This window comes from Lithobates pipiens, unplaced genomic scaffold (genome assembly GCF_037356315.1).
Source record: "Lithobates pipiens isolate NorthernLeopardFrog02 unplaced genomic scaffold, aLitPip1_a1.2 Scaffold_22, whole genome shotgun sequence".
NCBI lineage: Eukaryota > Metazoa > Chordata > Amphibia > Anura > Ranidae > Lithobates > Lithobates pipiens.
The window spans coordinates 97,180,423-97,200,446 of record NW_027507784.1 but is presented as its reverse complement, the minus strand read 5'-3'; the positions used below and the strand labels follow the sequence as shown (position 1 = coordinate 97,200,446).

General features: G+C 45.7%; 1 protein-coding gene and 1 pseudogene across 18 annotated transcripts in view; one reads left to right on the top strand and one right to left on the bottom strand.

The window, feature by feature from the left end:
* Positions 1 to 20,024, top strand: part of LOC143923970 (FAST kinase domain-containing protein 1, mitochondrial-like) — a 189,722-nt gene that overhangs the window by 105,836 nt on the left and 63,862 nt on the right. For all 18 annotated transcript variants that reach the window (XR_013261799.1, XR_013261798.1, XM_077447941.1 and 15 more), the window contains 2 exons: positions 5,177 to 5,291; positions 8,857 to 8,985. Coding sequence is in view for 16 of the 18 variants with exons in the window: in XM_077447941.1 (XP_077304067.1) it covers positions 5,177 to 5,291; positions 8,857 to 8,985 (244 nt within the window). In the remaining 2 variants the exon portion in view is untranslated. The remainder of the gene's footprint in view (positions 1 to 5,176; positions 5,292 to 8,856; positions 8,986 to 20,024) is intronic.
* On the bottom strand, positions 18,408 to 19,600 carry LOC143925180 (gap junction gamma-1 protein pseudogene; annotated as a pseudogene).

The following is a 20,024-nucleotide window of genomic DNA, read 5'->3' as shown; positions in this document are numbered from 1 at the left end:
GTGCCCAGTGGTCAAGTGGTTAAACCTATTTAAAAAAAAAAAAAAAAAAAAAGTGCATTTACTATTTATAGTTTTAGGAGCCTGGAAAGCTGTCTCCGTGCACCCCCCGGCGTGATCGCGTCAGGCCGCGCCGCCGCCAGCCGGTAATTGAGGCCGCGGCTTTGAGGCCTTCTGCGGTCCTATTTTTACTTCTGGAATCTGGCGCCCTCTAGTGGTGGCTGTCGGTATGACAGCCAGCAATGCTAATGGAGCTTTCACTGCCCGCCCATCTCCGCCCCTTTACTTAGAACTCCTAAACATTATATATATTTTTTATTCTAACAACCTAGAGAATAAAATGGTGGTCGTTGCAATACTGTCTGTCACACCGTATTTGTGCAGTGGACTTACAAGCGCACTTTTTTGGGGAATATTTATTTAATTAAAAAAATAAGACAACAGTAAAGTTAGCCCAATTTTTTTTTATATTGTGAAAAATAATGTTACGCCGAGTAAATTGATAGCCGACATGTCACGCTTCAAAATTGCGTCCGCTCATGGAATGGCGACAAACTTTTACCCTTTAAAATCTCCATAGGCGACGTTTAAAAAATTCTACAGGCTGCATGTTTTGAGTTAGAGGAGGTCTAGGGCTAGAACTATTGCTCTCACTCTACCGATCGCTGCGATACCTCACGTGTGGTTTGAACACTGCTTTCCTATGCGGGCGCTACTTACGTATGCGTTCACTTCTGCACGCAAGCTTGGCGGGACAGGGCACATTTAAAAAAAAAAAAATTCTTATTTTAACTTTTTATTTTTTATTTTTTCACTGTTCTTTAAAAAAAAAAAAATTGTCACTTTTTATTCCTATTACAAGGAATGTAAAAATCCCTTGTAATAGAAAAAAGCATGACAGGTCCTCTTAAATATGAGATCTGGGGTCAGAGAGACCTCAGATCTCATATTTACACAAAAATGCAATAAAAAAAAAATTGTCATTTGAAAAAAATAAAATAAATAAAATGTCCCTCTAAGAGCTATGGGCAATGACTTGGAGACAGGTGGGGGGGGGGGGGGGGCGGCCCGGCCCACGCTATCTTCCCCTGACTCGTCTCCATGTCAGGCCAGGGACAGGTCCGGATTGCCGTTACGGACCTGGCTCCTAACTTTTTTTTTTAGCTGCCTCCTGGATTCCAAGCAAATTAGTCAAGCACTGGTGTAACATGTTCCCAAACTTATCCTTTAAAGGACCCCATGGATAAGACTGTCTTGGTCTATGTTTGCGCTGACTGGTAATATACCGCAACAGGTATTGATTTTCTACCCCATGGACTGCTTCCACATAGTCCCCCACCTCTGCTACAAAATATTTTGGCATCCCGAGGGAACGAAACGTGTTAAGCCCTCATTGTCGTCGAGGTGTTGGCTTCTGTCCTTTGCAGACACTTAAAGGTAGTGCATCTTTGATGCTTGGGTACGTAAGGTTGTGTCTCAGGGTTACACATCAAGGCATTGAATCTATTCATCTATGAAAGCTAGATTCCTTGCAGTCCAATATTTCCCTCCTGTACCTAGGCGATTTCTTGGCTTTGATGGACATCAAACTTGCATAGCTTTACATATCCAATCTCCATGCCCTTTGGTCTTTCAATTAATTGACTTTCCTTATCTGTTTCAGGGTCTTGGGTTTGATAGTTGCTTCCTTCAAAGCACTCCCTTTTGTACAGTTATGCCACGTACACACTACCGTACTTTCCGGCAGACTAGGTCTGACAGTCTTCTCGATGGACTTTTGGCAGAGTTCCGACGGACTTTCCGAACGAACCGACTTGGCCACACACAATCACACCAAAGTCCGACGGATTCGAATGTGATGACGTACGACCGGACTAGAATAAGGAAGTTCATAGCCAAAGTTGCCCTAGCGCCGGTGTCCTGTCAAATACTGTTCCCCGTCGGATAGTGTCAGCTGTGTACTGCGCATGCGCAGTACACATGACAAGCGGAGTCCGAAAATAACCGAAGATGGACGGCGCCTGCGCCGTGAGTCCAGGTTCAAGCCCCACCATCCAAGTGGACATAGAGTTAGAATAAAGAGGCCCTCTAACTATGTGTAGCCCTATGTCCACTTGGATGATTGGGCTTGCACCTGGACTCATGGCACCGTTCATCTTCGGAGATTTCAGAATCTCCTTGTGCTCTGTGGTGGACAGTATTCGATAGGTGGACATTTTTGGACAGAACACCGGTTTTCGTCCATTGGACTAGCATACTGACGAATGGATTTCTCGATAGGAACTGGTTCTGGCGGAAAGATTTGAAACATGTTCTATTTCTAAAGTCTTTATGATTTTTAGACAGCAAAGGTCAGATGAAGCCCACACACAATCAAATTGTCTGGTGGATTCGTTCTGTCGGACCTTTGCTGTCAAAGTTCCGGTCGTGTGTACACGGCATTACACTGCCAAAATATTCAGCGGAGCATCCTCTCCACATGTGTCAAATCCCCCTATCTATGGACAGGCTGATACATTTAAATCTAGGAACTAGCATGTCCCTGCATTGTGGTTTTGTACTCTGATCAAGTCATTTTTCTCTTTTGGAAGATCCTGATCGCAGATGCCAGCTTTAAGGGCTGGAGAGGAGTTTCTTATCACCTTGTCAGTGCAAAGGACTTGGTTGATGGAGTCTTGTTTTCCAATCAACATCTTGGACCTTTTAGGTGATCTGGGTGTCTCTCCAGCACTAGACTGATCATCTGACGGGGTATCCAGTTTGAATTTACTCAGATAAAGCTACAGTTTCAGCATCTATCAACTATCAGAGAGAAACAAAAAATCTCGCTGTTGCAGGGGAGGTCATAATTATTATTCTGACCTGCACAGAACATGTTCCAACTCCCTCTGTCTCGTGTATCCCTGGCATAGAACACTAGCAGGTGGATTTTCTCAGCTGAAAGACAAAAACAGAACATTTCATGGCTCAACTCACCAACTAGTCTGCCAACTGACCAAATTAACCTGTCCAACATCCTTAAAAACAGGGATTTAGTTAGCATGCATTTACAAAGCGCATTGCGTAAGCTGCAAGGCCTCTTCACGGCACCCTGTATATTGCTTGCTGTCCTAACGCTATTGAATTTTTCAGCATCTCCACAATGGAGGCACATGCATTAAATGGATAGATGAGGCAGGTGGGCCTGGAGGTAGCCCAATCCCCCTTAAAGGAACAGGAGCACACTGGACACCCAACAATAGCACAGAGGCAACAATGGATTTTCTCAGCTGCCGGCATCAGGACCTAGGAGAATTGTCCCTGAACCAGTTTAAAGATAAAAATAAAATAAAAATTACAAGACCATTGCATATAAACAAGAGATGCTAGATGTTCAAATACCAGTACAAAATCCTCAAAGTCTTACTTTCCAACTTGAAGTACGTTGCCTCATACTAAATACCAAGCGCCAACCCAAGGTCTCCAAGCATTCTTAATTGAGACAGTTGCATCTTTCCTGACATTTGATTCTGATCTGAACTTTTCATAAACATAATGAATTTGAATTGGGTCATGGTTTCAGATGGGTTAGGTGCAAGATTTTGTTTCCAATGCCTAGTAATAGTCAACCATGTTGCTAAAAGGATGTGGGTAACCACAGTAGGAAACTATGGGGGAAAGATATATAAGTTTTTTAATTCAAGATGGCTAAAGTTTGATTAAAGTTATAAACTCCATTACTGCTGAGATTATTTGAAAGATTTTTATGCCAGAAGCTATTAAGGTTCCTACATGACCATAAAATATTGTATGTATTGAATTATTTATATGGCTACAGGCTTTCCAGTAAGGGCCCTTTCACTCTAGCAGACCAATAAGGTCTGCCTGTCAGTTTTGCAGGCAGACCCAATCTGAGCCTCTAGTCTCCTCTATGGATCAGCGGGCATCTGATCATATCCGCTGAAAAGAGATGTATAGGGATCCGTTCCGCATCTGTCTGGCAAATCGGATCAGATGGCAGGCGGGTGTAAATGGACAGACGATCCACTTTAAATGCGACCACCCATACAGGAGAGTGGGCTGTGTCTGCATGACCAGACAAAGGCCAACTATCTGCCTGCTCTGGGGATTAGCAGACAGAATTTCCTTCTGAGCATGCGGAGTTCTTCCGGGGAAAAAAAAAAAATAATTATATAGCTTCAAATCCAGCAACTGCTGAGAAAAAAGTCCCTGTCCCTCGGCTCCCAGGTGTAGGTGCCGGTATGTTCAGTAAGGGGATCAGGAAGTGGAGCCTTGTGGCTTCACAGCCTGGTTCCCCACTGCGCATGCACGAGTCACGCTGCACGTTCTGAGTGGTCCCTGCTGTCTTCTGGGACTTGTGTGTCTCCCAGGGGACAGGGTGGGGGGGGGCGGAGGAGGGGCCGTACATGGCGTAGATCTCCGGAAATTCTGCAGAGATCTTTCACCGGAAGTGGGTGCAAATACCTGTATTAGACAGGTATCTGCTCCCCCAAAAAGTGCAAAATGTAACACGGGTGGGGGGGGGATTTTAAAAGCAGAATTTCCATTTTTGGGTGGAACTCTACTTTAAGATCTCTCTCCCACTTTAGAAAGGATGTTGTTTTGGTAAAAATCTATTTATCTTACAATATAGTAAAAATTAGAGAACTCTTTAGTCTTTGACGTTAGGGAGTTGTAAAAGTTGGGGACAGACAGCTCCTCATCATAGTATTGGAATGAATAAGATATTTGAAAATAGTTAAAGATTTCTATATTTGAAAGGCCAAATTCTCAAACCAGCTCCTCAAAGCTTTTTTTAGGGTGTGGCCTTTGTATAGATCATGTAAAAAAGCAATAAGATTTATAACATTTGCTAGATAAAGGTTCCTTAGGAAAGGAGTTTAAAACACTCGAAGCCATAATGGATGATTGTATAGAAGGAGAAAGAGCTTTTGTAGGGGAATAGACTACCACATATCGGCAAATAAAACGAGAATAAAAATCATCTGTAAAGACTCCATAAAATTTCTTGGGATGGTTTGAGCATTGTTTGTTTTGCATTTTCTTTTTATATTTCAATTACTTTACACTGTCAAGTAGAACCTGCAGTTTATGAAGTATGTGAAAGAAATAATAATGCTAAACTATAAAGCGCTATGCCGTTATTCACATATATAATAGTTTTTTTTTTTTTTTTCAGCTTTCTCAACAAGAGCTGTACACAGTTTTAAAAACTTTCAGCTATTTGACATATGAGCCTCCCAATGCAGAGGAGTTCTACAATGTGTGCATACAGCATTATCTGGCTAATCTTCGTAAGTACATATGAATAGTTTGTAAAAAAAAAAAATCTTTCTGTTGGAAAGTGCAAGAGGGTTGTTGATGACTAAACATACCAATGTTCATGAGAGAAAGATGAAAAAAAGGGAAATATGTATCAACTAGTCAGTTTCAAACAATTTTTTCGGAAAAAATACATAAAATTTTAATGCACAAAAAAACAATATAATATCCAGTTTTTTGTATTTTTTTTTTTTTTTGATCGATCAAAATTATTTTCATCGGTACTCACCTCTCCGCGGCTTCCGGGTCTTCAGGGAGTTCCGTTGAAGATTTGGTGATGTCATGGAAAGCCTGGACAGTGATGGTAAATATGAATGTGGTTAACTGGGATCATTCAGTGAGCTGAGTGTAGGCAAATTTGGTAACCTCCCATTTTTTTTTTTTTTTTTTGTAAAAAAAAAAAAAAAAAAAAAATAAATAAATAAAAAAAAAAAATTTAAACACTCATGTCTGCATGACTGGCTAAAGTGATGCCTACTTGCCTGCTATAAAGTGACAGACAATTAATATACTAGATAAGCTTTATAATTAGTTAAACTAACGTTCTACATTTTTCTTAAAGTTTAATAAAAAAAAATTACTCATGTCAGTGCTACAGTTTTGAATTTAAAACACATTTGTGTGAACTGTGAAGTTAAGTCATGGATTGTGGAAACTAACTAGTGTCAGGTGATTGTATATAGTACACCACATTTACCAGTGACTAATGCAGAGTTGCAATGCATGGAGATCAGCTAAAAGTAGTTGAATCTGTATGTGCGTTATAATTAATCAAAATTGGTCATAAAAGTAAAAAATGGTCCAGTGCAAATCGACTATAATCATAAATAAAGTGCTACGTGCGTTAAACAAAAATAATAATAATATATATTATTGAGTATATAGAAAGCAGGCACAAAATAAAGTCCATATAATAGATCTCAAAGTCTTGTTCAATGGCACCAGAAGTATTCAAAAAAGTTATTTAGGAAAACAGCAGGTAAAAGGTACTACTAAAACACGGGGGACTAAGGGCTCCCAGAACTCTCACCTCCAATTGTAGAAAAGTAGGCACATCAAGCAAAGCAAACAATCTCCATTCTTGTTATTAGCCACCAGGGGGTCTTCAGGTATGGCTGACTAGGGAACAATAATCTCCACACTGGGCCACAAGGGGACCATATATCCCTGTGTAGACTGTTTTATAACTGCGATGGTAGTTTCCACAGGAGTATGCAGCTCAAAAAAATATTAACATGGAGAGAGAGATGATAGTGTAGTATTTAATTAAAAATATAAAGTTTAATCAATAAAAAATATAAATCGGACTCTCGTTTTTCCGCCAGTCCTACTTCACTTCCGGTACGACGTCACGGCCACTCCCTACGCGTTGCGTCAATCACGTGACTTTTTCAGGAGATTGACTGACAGTTTTGTGTAACGCTATCAGGTCCAGCTGCCGTTTTTAGCACTTTATTGCGATATTTGCACGTGCACTTATTAATTGCATTATTTGTTTAACGTATTTATTTTAATTTGCATACTGATTTCATATATGAGGTATATTACCCTGTTCTTTATTCATATTTTTCACCTGTAAATAGTAGCACAAAGGCTTATTTTTTTTCAATCAAAATTAGTCACTTATTCGATTAAAAATAAAAACGATTAATTGAGCACGAAAATTTTAATCAGTAACAACCCAAATATATATATATATATATATATATATATATATATATATATATATATATATAGTATGTGTGTGTGTGTGTGTGTGTGTATGTGTATATATTTATGTGTGTGTATATATATATGTGTATATATGTATGTATGTATGTATGTGTGTGTGTGTGTGTGTATATACTATCACAATGATTGTAAACATCCCTTGCGACAGAATGACAGAAATAAAGCATGACGGGTCCTCTTTACTGAGACATCTGGGGTCTATTAGACCCCTGTCCTCTCAACTGTCCTTAAGAGCATCTGATCAAACCAAGATTGGTTTGAACAGATTATTTTCCAATCTAAAAATTTATTGTTTACAAACTGCCCATACCAGAAGTGACCCCTCCCGCTGATTGCAAAAACTATTCAGGGGCTGATTAGCCGCTAGGATCACTTTCACATTGTAGAGCATCGCCGGCTCTAAAAAAAGATGCCAGATCATGACTTTAGCCATGGCCCCGGTATAACCACTCCAACTACTGCGACGCTCCAGTACATAATTTGTCATAAACTCTGAACGTCAAGAACGTGGTGATGTACAACACATATGACGAGCCAGGAAAAATTAATTTTAATAGCCAGTGCGGCTCTACTGCTTGATTCTGAGCATGTGTGGACTTTTGTGCGTCGGACTTGTGTACACATGCTGTGCATTTCTGACAACAGAACTTGTCGGAAAATTTGAGAACCTGCTCTCAAACATTTGTTGGGGGAAATTCGAGCAACAAATGTTCGGACTTTCCAACAACAAGCTCACATCCATCATTTGTTGTTGGAAAATCCGATTGTGTGTACAGGGCATAAAAAACAAATAGTAGGAACATTATCATAAAGGCTGGGTGTTGGAAGGCTTACTATGTAGATATAGTCACTTTTTATATTACTTAGTTTTTATATACTATGCAGGACGTTTATCAAGCCACTCTGCAACCAGATTATATGCAAATAAAACTGTAATAAAGTATTTGTAGAGGTGTTATGTATAATTGTGACCCCTGTGCCTGGAATCCTGATTATCAGACTGAGACAGATTTAGCACTGGAGAGGCGACAAATGTTTACTCAAAAAAAAAAAAGACACAATTAAAGCAGTAGTAAACTGCCAAGCTTTTTTTTTTTTTTTTTTAAACCTGCAAGGTAAAGTTCTAATATGCTATAGCAACGAACAACACATGTATGGGAGTCTGATAAGGCTGCACACCCCGATACAAAATATTTGAATGAAAGTGGACAATTCCCCATGGGGCATTTTAGCAGCAAATAGGAGTCAAAAAATGTTTTTTCATAAAAAATATATACATTTTATTCATTAAGAGACATGTTTTAATATGTTAGTATGCATCGCATTAACTAGCACATTATGTGAAACTTACCCTAAAACAAAGCCTTCCAGTGACGAGCTGTCACTGCTGACGGGGCTTCCTTCTTCACCAGTCTTCGGGTTTGTGTCCTCCGGTTGTCTGATTGGCTGCGCTGTGATTATGTCACTACCGTGCATGCAGGAGTTGCTATTCACAGGACTCTGAAGGTAAGGCATGGGCATGCTGTTCCTTCAGAGTGCATGCACCAGCGATGTCACCAGCCCATTCACAAGTAAATATCTCCTAAACGTGTACAGTTATTAATGTAACTATAGGTAAGCCTTTTTATAGTCTTACCTATAGGTAGATATCAACCAAGGGAGTGTACTCCCACTTTAAGAAGGTGAAGAGCAGGTTTTATTTTGTCAAAGTGCTCCTTTAGAGCAGACAAGTATGGAATTTATAAATGGAACTGCCTTGCTGTGTGACAGAACTGACAAATGCATCGTTGTATGTCTTATTTACAGATTCAATGAAGCCTCGCCACTTGGCATTTCTGGCTTATGCGTTATGTTTGTCAGAACGCTTGCCAGAAGACTTGGTAAGAGCTATATTCAATGTTGACTTCCTAAGCAGACTGGATCTAGAGCTTGATGGTAAGTTGCAAGTATCTGTATGGCAATAGAGCATTGTTTTATCTGTGTGTCTGCATTTAGGAAAGTTCCACATTTCTAGAGGGATGCCCAGCCCACAGTGCTTTTATTACTTAGACCTGTGATTGTCAACTTATGAGTAACAGGGGGCTCAAATGCAGCTTACTAGAAGAAATGGTCAGATTGAGCTAAGTGAGTGGTTTAAGACCAGAGATGTGTCACATGAGATTGCTAGAGTTATCTGCTAGCACAGCTTCTTTACAAATTGTCCCTCCCCTTACTGACTGCTGGGGCCAGGGGCCCCACTGCAAAACACCAAAGGCTGCACGTTGAGCACTGAGAACTTGGACGATCATAAGATGGTGCAAGAGAACCTCCTTTCCTCTCTTTAGTTATTGGGGGTTCCTTTATACACAGAGCATAGGTCTGCACTAAATGTATGTTAGCAAGCAGCAGGGCATAACTGTGTTTTAAAACCGAGGTGGTTCCCTTGATTGCCCCTTGTAGCAAGATGTTAGGGTTGAATTAATATAGGTAAATAGACTGTACACTTTGCAAGTGCAGTTTGCAACAATTTTCCCCAGTGCTTAGTAAATTTGGTAAAGCTGTGCTGATTTCCATCATCCAATCATATGCATGAAATGTGTTTTTTTTTTTTTGTTTTTTGGGTAATTTTTACAAAGAGAAGCTTTACCACATTACATTTACTAAGGAAAATGAATGCTACTGCACTTTCAAAGTGCACAGTCGATTTGGCGTTGGTAAATCATACAGTAATCCATGCCATTCTTTTTGCTACAATATCTAAAGCCGCGTACACACGTAGCCGTCTGTCCGACGTACTTAGCCTGGCGGACTTCCCGCCAGACTGTCCGTCGGACTTTGCGAACGGGCTACTTGCCAACACACGGCACTTTTTCAGCGGACTAATACGGCGTACTAAGTCCACCGTACTATCCGCCCTACTTTTGAAATGAACGGACTCGCCCACACACGCGGAGGAAAGTCCGCTCATTTCGAGCGCATCTCCAGGTAGGCGGGGCCCGCGAAGGAGAGGTCGCTGGCCCTGCCGCCTGGTATGGACTTAAAGGGGAACCCCAACGCCGGAAAAAATTGGGGTGGGGGTCCCCCCCAAAGTCCACAACAGACCCTTGTCCGAGCACGCTACCCGGCCGGCCAGGAAAGGAGGGGCGAGCGAGTGCCCCCCCCCTGAGCCGTACCAGGCCCTCAACATGGCGTGCCCTCAACATGGGGGGTGCCTTGGGGAAGGGGGGGCGCGCGGCCCCCCCACCCCAAAGCACCTTGTCCCCATGTTGATGAGGACAAGGGCCTCTTCCCGACAACCCTGGCTGTTGGTTGTCGGGGTCTGCGGGCGGGGGGCTTATCGGAATCCGGGAGCCCCCTTTAATAAGGGGGCCCCCGGATAAAGGCCCCCCACCCTATGTGAATGAGTATGGGGTACAATGTACCCCTACCCATTCACCTGTAAAATAAAAGTACAAAAAAACACAACACACAAGATAAAATACTTTATTGCACAGCTCCGGGGGTCTTCCGTCTAAGGGGGTCTTCTCGCCGGATTCCTCCGCTATCTTCTTGTAGCTCTTTTGCTAGCGGAGGAGTCCGGCTTTCTTCCTCGCCGCCGGCCTCTTCTTCCGACTTCGGGGGTCTTGTCCCCCTCTTCGGTTCTTCTGCCGGGCCACCGCGCCTTCTTCTAGCTCTTTTACAGGCGGTGGCCCGGTCTTCTGTCGCCGCCGCCGCCTTCCGTTCTTCTGTTGTTCTCTTCTTCTTCTTCAGATGTTGCCTCGCCGAGTCCTCCGCTCACAATGACAGGGAACAGGCACGCGGCGACTTATATAGGGACAAGGGGCGGGTCTTCCGTGGATGTCACATGGGTTCATGTCACATGGGTTGATGTCACATGGCGACAGTCCCAGCATCCTCCGGGACTGTGACATCGTAAGGGGGCGGGGTCACCATGTGACATGAACCCATGTGACATCCACCGCCCCGTGCCCGTTCCCTGTCATTGTGAGCGGAGGACTCGGCAAGGCAACATCTGAAGAAGAACAGAAGAACTGAAGGCGGCGGCGGCGACAGAAGACCGGGCCACCGCCTGTAAAAGAGCTAGAAGAAGGCGCGGTGGCCCGGCAGAAGAATCGAAGAGTGGGACAAGACCCCCGAAGTCGGAAGAAGAGGCCGGCGGCGAGGAAGAAAGCCGGACTCCTCCGCTAGCAAAAGAGCTACAAGAAGATAGCGGAGGAGTCCGGCGAGAAGACCCCCGAAGACGGAAGACCCCCCGGAGCTGTGCAATAAAGTATTTTATCTCGTGTGTTGTGTTTTTTTTGTACTTTTATTTTACATTGTACCCCATACTCATTCACATAGGGTGGGGGGCCGGTATCCGGGGGCCCCCTTATTAAAGGGGGCTCCCGGATTCCGATAAGCCCCCCGCCCGCAGACCCCGACAACCAACGGCCAGGGTTGTCGGGAAGAGGCCCTTGTCCTCATCAACATGGGGACAAGGTGCTTTGGGGTGGGGGGGGGCCGCACGGCCTGGTACGGCTCGCTCGCCCCCTCTTTCCTGGTCGGCCGGGTAGCGTGCTCGGACAAGGGTCTGTTGTGGACTTGGGGGGGGACCCCCACGCCGATTTTTTTCGGGGTTCCCCTTTAAGTCCATACCAGGTGGCGGGGCCGGCGGCCGTCTCCTTCGCGGGCCCCGCCTACCTGGAGACCCGCTCGAAATGAGCGGACTTTTCTCCGGGCGAGAAAAGTCCGCTCATTTCAAAAGTACGGCGGACTGGCATACACACGGCCGGATTGTCCGCCGAAATGCGAGTCCGGCGGGAAGATTGGAGTGTAACACGGCATTCTAAGTCCGCCGTACTTTCGGGTCAAAAAAGTATGCCGGAGGCTACACACGGGGGGATTGTCCGGCGGACTTGAGTTTGCCGGACTTTTCCACCCGCTTGTTTGATCGTGTGTACGCGGCATAACAGTACCTGTTCATGGAGGCTGCTGTAAGCAAATTTTTTTACTTTCTATATAATGTTTCAGCTTTCTAGACAAGGCTGTCTTTAAGGCAGGGCAAAAGGGGCATCTGCCCTGGGCCCCATCATTGTTGTGGGGCCCCATACTTGCCAACTATCCCAGTTCAAATTCCCTTGTCCCTTGAAGTTTTAGTCTGTGTCTCAATATCTCAGTGTGAAGTTGTTACCAATGCTTCTCAGCTCTGCCTATTGTGTACAGGTGACTCACCTGCAGACTCTGTTTACATTTAAATAACCTGCATTGATAGGTAAATAGCGGCGGCATTAATATGTAAATAGCTGCGAAATGGCTGCATGGATATGTAAATAGTTTGGCATTCATATGTATATCATGCCACCCTGAGGTAATATCCACCATCAATTCTACTGAATGCTGCCCACTGGGGAGGTAAAAGGGCATGCTTGAAAGTCCTGCCTACAACTGTGATCATTAAGCCTGTTCTGCAAAGGTAAGCAAATCGGAGGTGGAACCCTTTTTTAAAATAACATGGTGCCACTGCACCCTGAATTTTGGTGCAATTGAATACGCACATCTCAGCAGATGTGTGAGGGTGTCATTAATGATTAATGGCACTGCTGTGTATCTGCTAAAGGGCAGCACGTTTCTGTGGTGTCAGAAAAGCGATTTCTCTTATATTCACCGACCGACGCAGCTCCTCTGTGTAAAAAAATGGGTTGTTAGCCCTATCGCTGGAGATTACTAGGCAAAGTTGTAATACAACAATAAAGAAGTTTTAGTTCCACCCAGGGGGCGGTCCCTAGGTTACAATCCCCACAGTCTGCCCTAGCAGCCTCAGTTTTATTTTGCTTAGTGAAGGAGATACACCAAGGAACCCTGCAGGCACATAGGTCCGTGCTTTTTGATGCAGACGCTTGGCTTTTTGCTCAAGATGAATGATCCTGTGACCTTCTATCAACAGCCGGATGGGTGACAGGCTGGTACACTTATCCTTGTAGTCTCCCCAGTTCGGCCATCGATCGTGTGCAGGTCGCAGCTCCGGCTCGGCAGGCCACGACATACCTCAGCTCCAAAGGTGGTCGTGAGCTTTTATGCTCCGGGTCATACATATTACCGGACTACTGAAGATCAGGAGTTGGCTACAATGGAATGTCTCCCAGCTCTTCAGGACTGGTAAGTTCAGCTCTCCCTATCTCTGCAGGGTTGAGCAGCTGGGCATTCCCTGGGAGGTCGATTTAGCAGCCCCCCTCACCTCCCTCTCTTCTCTCCCCTGTCGCTAACTCTCCTCCTTTCCCCCCCTCACGAGGGGGGGGCTGTACATGTACTGAGCGATGTGTCTGTGCCCTGGGCTCTCACCTGGGTTCTGGCTGTGCTGGGGTGCCTGGGTCCTGTGTGCCTTAATCCCGGAGGGCCCTGTGAGGTTCCCCCTGTGTTGGTGCAGCGCTGTGTCTGCCACGTGTTTTCTTTCTGCCTCTCATGGTGCTGGCTGGCGACCATTTTCGGTGTGGGCAAGGGATGGCATGGTTCTGGGCTTCAGGCGGCAATTTTCCCGGTGATTCCCTATTCAGAACACTGGCAGCCATTTTCTTGAAGCTGGACCTTTGTTTTTGTTTTTTTGTGCTCTAGCAGCAGCTCATGTGCCCTTAACTTGCTGTTTTGTCATCGCAGAGCGATGGGAGGCTTTCTGTGTAATCTGGACACGTGTCAGATCGCTCAGCGATCGTTCACAGATCATGCTGACGGACTACCACCGACATAACTTTGGTCCTTCTGCATCTGGGAGCGCTAGGGATCTACAGGCACTGCTGTAAAACAGCACAGAACTCCTCAGGGCAGTGAGTCTGGTGGGTTAGAACCCCTCAGTCAGGGGCAGCAAGGAGGGTGGGACTGTCACTGTCCTAAGTCAGACAGGGTAGGGTCAGCATGGCTTCAGAAACTTGTGTTTCTTCCCCCGAAATACAGGCAATTGCAACCGGGTCACCTGCGGACTGCGCGTTCCCTATGGATGCCCTGACGACGGTCCTCAATTTGTTCGTTGCCAAGATAGAGGCGGTGCGTGGGAAGAAAGGTGCTAAAAAGCGGCCCATGGGGCCCCCCCCATCCTCTGGGGAGAGCTCTGACACAGACTCGGGTCCTGCTGAGGCCGGTAACCCTTGCTCTGTATTGTCAGATGACGATGACCAGGACCGTTCGAACAGTGAGGATGAGTCCCTGTCAGGGTCCGTGCACGACAAAACGCTTGTTGGAGCACTTATCACAGCTGTCCATGATACCCAGAAGATTCAGGAGCCAGCGGATCCATCTGCTGATGTACCGGTCACTTTTGGGTCCTGCAAGCCAGCACGTTCACCTAAGGTATTCCCGTATCTGACTTATTTTGACAAGTTCATTTACAAGGAATGGGGTCGCCCGACTGACCTTTTCGGTCCCCAAATACATGGCGGTGCCTTACCCCTTTGAGGAAAGCCTTCTCAAGAAATGGTCGGCTCCTCCGGTCTTGGACCCCCCAGTATCCAGGTTAAATAAAGTAACCACAATCCCAGTTGAGGGGACTCCTGCATTCAAGGATCCCACGGACAGGAAGGCCGAGGCGGTGGCTTACGGTTGTGGGGTCTGCCGTGCGACCTGTACTGGCATCTGCACTTGTGTTGCAGACACTGAGTGGGTGAAACTTTTGCACCACGAATTGGCAGAGCAACAGGCTTCCCCTGTCTGCGTGGAACTAGCAGACCAACTAGTGCAAGGCGCCTAATTTGGCTAAAATGCTGGTCTGCTGACCAGGCATCCAAAAAAGTCCTGACGGATCTTCCTTTCCTTGGCGACTGGCTCTTTGGGGCCTCACTAGATGACATTATTAAAAATGCCACCGTTGGTAAGTGTAACCTACTCCCACAGGCCAGGAAAGCTTAGGAGCCACGCCATAGGCAAGGGCCCTCTTTTTCCGCTCACAATCGGCTTTTTCGTCCGCCGTAGCTTCGACAAAACGTCCCCAGCCCGACATGACGCCCACGGATGGTCAAAAACTTCCCTGGAACTGCAAGCCTGGGCATGGAGAGATGGAGACGTGCACTTTTTGAGCTCCCGGCTGTCTCTCGCCTTATCTGATGACTTTAGCTGATTAGACGCAATATGTACACCTCGAGAAAACGTTCTACGCAGAGGAAGAGTAGACCCACCAGACCCACGGCTCAAACTCCACAACCGGGGGAGATTGAACGGCTTTTCCAGCTTTCCCAACAACACTCGCCAGGACCCAAGATGGCAACTGCACGTGGAAGCATTGAGGGTGACCACGCTGCCTGTCTGCCTCCGCAGACCCAGAGCACATTCACAAGAGGATTCCCAGGAGCTGTAAAAGGTAGCTTACAGCCATATACCCCCCCGCTGGAGTTACTGACCAATGGAGGTTCTCTGGTAGTTATGCCTGCTTGCACCACTGACTTGGATTGATTGTCTCCCCCTGTCTGTTTCCCGGTAACACTGACCTGGACGGCTTCCCCCCGCCGTGTAGCTATGAACACGGCAGCCCTGCCCAGAACGGTTTCCCTTCTCGTTAGCCCAGCTGGGGACCCGCCTTGAGACTCTATGCCACCACTCTTAACCGGACTGATCTTCAGCTAACAACTGACCGGCCCTACTGCCCTCATGAAGACGTCCTACCCCGGCAGGCACAACGGATCCCTCCAGACTTTACTGCAGGTCTACTCTATGCTGTCAGAGTACCTGGCCCTAAGCGCTCAATCCGGTTCCTCTACAGACCCTGAGCTGGCGGTTCCCCATGGCTCCGTGACCGTGTCTTGATCTTTAATGCCTTCACTGCCTATGGGGATGTGAGCGGACACCGACCCCGCTGCGGTGGCGGAGAGCCGAGACCTCCCAGCTTCGGTAATTTCAACCCAGAGGACTGTATCAGATAAGCCTGTCTCCAGCAGCCTTTCTGACCCTGATATTTACTGACTTTACCATGGGGGACCGGACGCATCGGCTACTGGCTGTGAGTGAGGAGGCCCGGATGTGACATTGAAGGTACCTGCCTCTGGGGGATACTGGCTGACCTGCTGGAATTTTTCTATTTGTTGTTGTCCGGGCGTGCCGGCGCCTCCCGGATTCGAGGGGACTGCAGACTCTGTGAAGAGAAGGGAGGTTGTGCTTTTTTCTTCTTTCTTTTTTTTTTTTTCCTGCCGAGTATTAAGCAGAGACTGGCTACGTTGCATGACTCCAGAGGTACATTGGTCATAATGCGGCTGCTCAGGGTTTATTGAACTTTTTATGTTTACTGATTTATCTTTAAAGAAAAGTTTTTTTTTATTTCTTTGGTATTGGATTTGAGGTGTACACATCTGGTGCAATGTGTATGGAGGTGGGAGACAAACCTTGTCCTACTCGCCCCCCCCCCCCCCCCCAATAGTCTAGCATGTCTTGCTAGGGGGCACGGTTTTAACTCCTGAGGCACTATATGCAAATAGCTACCTTTTTAAAAGGGGACATGGGGCAGTAGGCCCGATCCTATACAACTGTTCTTTTATTTCCTACTCTTTCTCTCCCTCCTACTTCCTGTTCTACACCCCCCCTTCTCTTCCTTTCCCCCCCTTATCTCTAACCTACCCCCTCCCCTTTTTGTTTGACCATGGCATTACAACATCTCAAAATACTATCGCTTAATGCGAAGGGCCTTAATACGCCAGAAAAAAGACGTATCCTGCAAGATGACCTGAAAAGGTCTCACGCAGACGTTGCTTTTATCCAGGAGACACATTTTAAACCCAATGCGCTACCATATCTACAAGATAAAAAAAGAGGAAAAACCGCGCTTATCAAATAAGAAACTAGGGAAAAAGCAGCAACCCAAATGTTATACTACATTTGGCATAAAGGGAAAAAAGGGTGGGTTGCGCTGAAAAAAAGTTACTAAACAAAAAGTACACCTGTGTGGGAAAACTCCGATACCTTTAACTTAATAATTTATCAATCCTATGCGGAAAAATTTTAAGTGCAAGGAAATTTAAGCAATCACATCATAATAAGTGCTGAATTTATCAAGACAGCAACTATACCAGAAGATAAAATTATATTAGGTGTGGGTAACAAATATATATCAATATTGTCAGTGAAGATACCATAAATAATAATGAATTATCCTAATATGATGTGAACATTCAAAAAAGGGCAATGTGACATCCAATGGCCAATTGCCTTAAAACATTCATAAAACATCAATATATGTGAAAAAAAGTCATAACATTGAATATTAAAGTGTTCATAAAGTCCATGAAAAGTATCTATTTTCAAAATATTCCACGGTGATATGGTGACAGCATAAATATCCAAAACGAACGTGAACCGTGCACAACCTCCACCACAGATATTACTGCTGCTTACCGAAGGTGTATGGTTCCTTATTACAGAGAACCATGCAGAGCGGATGACTGATTCCCCCAGTCCAGGGTTTTCACATATGGATGCAAAAGAACTCTGGAACCCATTCGCCTCCAAATGCACTCCCTCTCACCAGTTTACATAGAAGGTAATAAAACTCACAATAGTGTAAAACCCAAATAAATTTTAATCGAACGTAAGAGACAAATGCGCACTTACAGAAATCATGTTTAAAACGATCGTTAAGCAAATCCGAGCCGGCCGGTCTCGATTCGCGCCCAATACTTCCGCAAACAACGCGAGCTGGTGGCGTCAGGACGTCGCTCCTCCTCCCTACGCGTTTCGTCACTATAGGACATGGTCACGGGGGTCCTCCGCTGTGGCCAGGCCTTCTAGATTTAAACCGAGGAGGCTCTATCTGTACCGATAACTTCCACACTGCTGCAGTTGTGGTTACATTAACATTATATTATAAAAAAAAAATTCTGGGCAAAAAGCCGTCTCCCTTTTTATGAAAAACATTGAAATGTTCCCGTACCACTACGTTCAAAACACATTTCAACCAATGCAACATTCTTCAAATGGAAAAACAAAGAGTGACAAATAGAAAAAAGGAGAAAAACAAAAAACCCAAATATTAAAAAATGTTACAAAAAAAACAACAAAGTTAAGACAAAAAAGATAACGGAGCCAGCCAGCCATAGCCCTTGCTGCCGCTCCTGAAGCGGGTGGCTGGTAGTCCTTGTAAACCAGTAGCATTTACTTCTGCTGGGGGGGGGTTGCACTCCAAGCCATCAGCAGGGAGCGGGATCAACAGCAATATTTCAATAACTTTCCAGAAGACGATGCAGCTTTTGCAGTCAGAAAACAGAGAGCCATTCATAAACCGCTCTCTCCCTAGACGTTCCCTTTTCTTCACCCTCCGCAGAGTTTCCTGGCCGGGGGAGGGGTCAGGACCCTCATGGTAATTCAATTCCAGTTGTCGTTCACGATTGGCAATGCTTCAAGTCCCCCGTCTCCCCAACGCCATCCTCTGAATATCACAAACCTTTTTCACTGACTCCTCCCCCCTTCTCCTGAGCAAAGTTGAGTCTGTTCTGCTCGGCCGCTATGCTGTTTGCTTCTGGACTGCTACTCCTTGACTGGTGGGCGGTGTTCAACTGAAAGGCCAAGTCCAGTTGCTCTTGGGCCTGCTTGAGATGCTGACGCAGTTGGTCCAGCTCATGTAGTCCTGAATGGGCCACTGGCAGCTCAAAGGCTTCAGACACACCATTTTCTGGATACAGCTTGCCATTGGGGATCTTCCCTTTTTTTAGCACAGAGTGGTAGTTAGGTGGGGCACTGGGGGTCTTTTTAGAACCCCGGACCTCCTCTATGTCCCGACTTTTCCGCCGCAGGGAATCACGAATGCCACCAATGCCCAGGTGAAAGAGTTCACAGAGGTTGAGAAAAAAGCACAGCCCACTGACAGCATACATGATTAAGAGGAAGATGGTCTTCTCAGTGGGACGAGACACAAAACAGTCCACGGTATGAGGACACGGGCTTCGTGTACATATATAGGATGGGGCGACTTCAAAGCCATACAAAATATATTGTCCGAAGAGAAACCCGACTTCAAAAACTGAGCGGAAGAGCAGCTGCAGCACGTACACCTTCATCAGCCCGTCCTGCTTGATGCTTCTTCTTCCGTCGTGTTTTTCTGTCCTTCTCCTCAGCATCCTTCTCTGGAACCAGCTCTTTGCTGATCATTGGGTCTTCTTCATTGTCATCTTCTGCTTCTTCATAATCCCGCTTGGCCCCGCGATGAACCATCGGTGCCCTTTTCTTGACGCTTTTTGCCTTTTCCAGACGCCTCCTGTACTCGTCCGGCTGGCGAGCGATGCGGTGCTACCATATCTACGTAACAGACATTACCCGCTGACGTACCATTCTGTTAACCCATTAGGTAAATCAAAGGGAGTTTCCATACTGATATCTCGCAAAATCCCGTGGCACTGCCAAGGCTTCTTGGTAGATCCCTCTGGCCAGTATGTTTTTCTGAAGGGCCTTATTGGCACTGTCCAAGTGACCTTGGCGACCATATATGCCCCTAATGAGCTCTTCAGGCCACGTTTTTAGAGCAAACTATGGAGAAACTCCAGGAATTTAAGGCAGGACAACTACTGCTGGGAGGAGACTTTAATGCCCCGTTGATCCCTTCCATAGACACTTCGACAGGCAAGACATCCATGCCGGCGAACCAGCTTAAGTGGGTTGCAAAGACATTGCATAACTCACAACTTATTGATATCTGGCAGCTACAACACTCTGGGGAAGGAGATTACACATTTTACTTGCCCATGCACAAGGTTTACACCAGAATTGACTACTTCCTGATCCCCCACTCCCAGCTGCAAGCGGTGGAGAGTACCTCCATAGGAAATAGGACGTGGTCAGACCACGAGCCAATATTCATAACTTACAAGCTATCTGACATATCCACCCCCACACACACATTTTGGTGCCTTAATGAAAGCTTACTGCAAACCCCAGAGGTGTTTGAGGACGTGGTTGCGACCTTACACCACTATTTCCAAGAAAACTATCTACCTGACTGCGAGCCGGGGGTTCTGTGGGAGGCCCGCAAGATGGTAGTAAGAGGGATCCTTATTAAG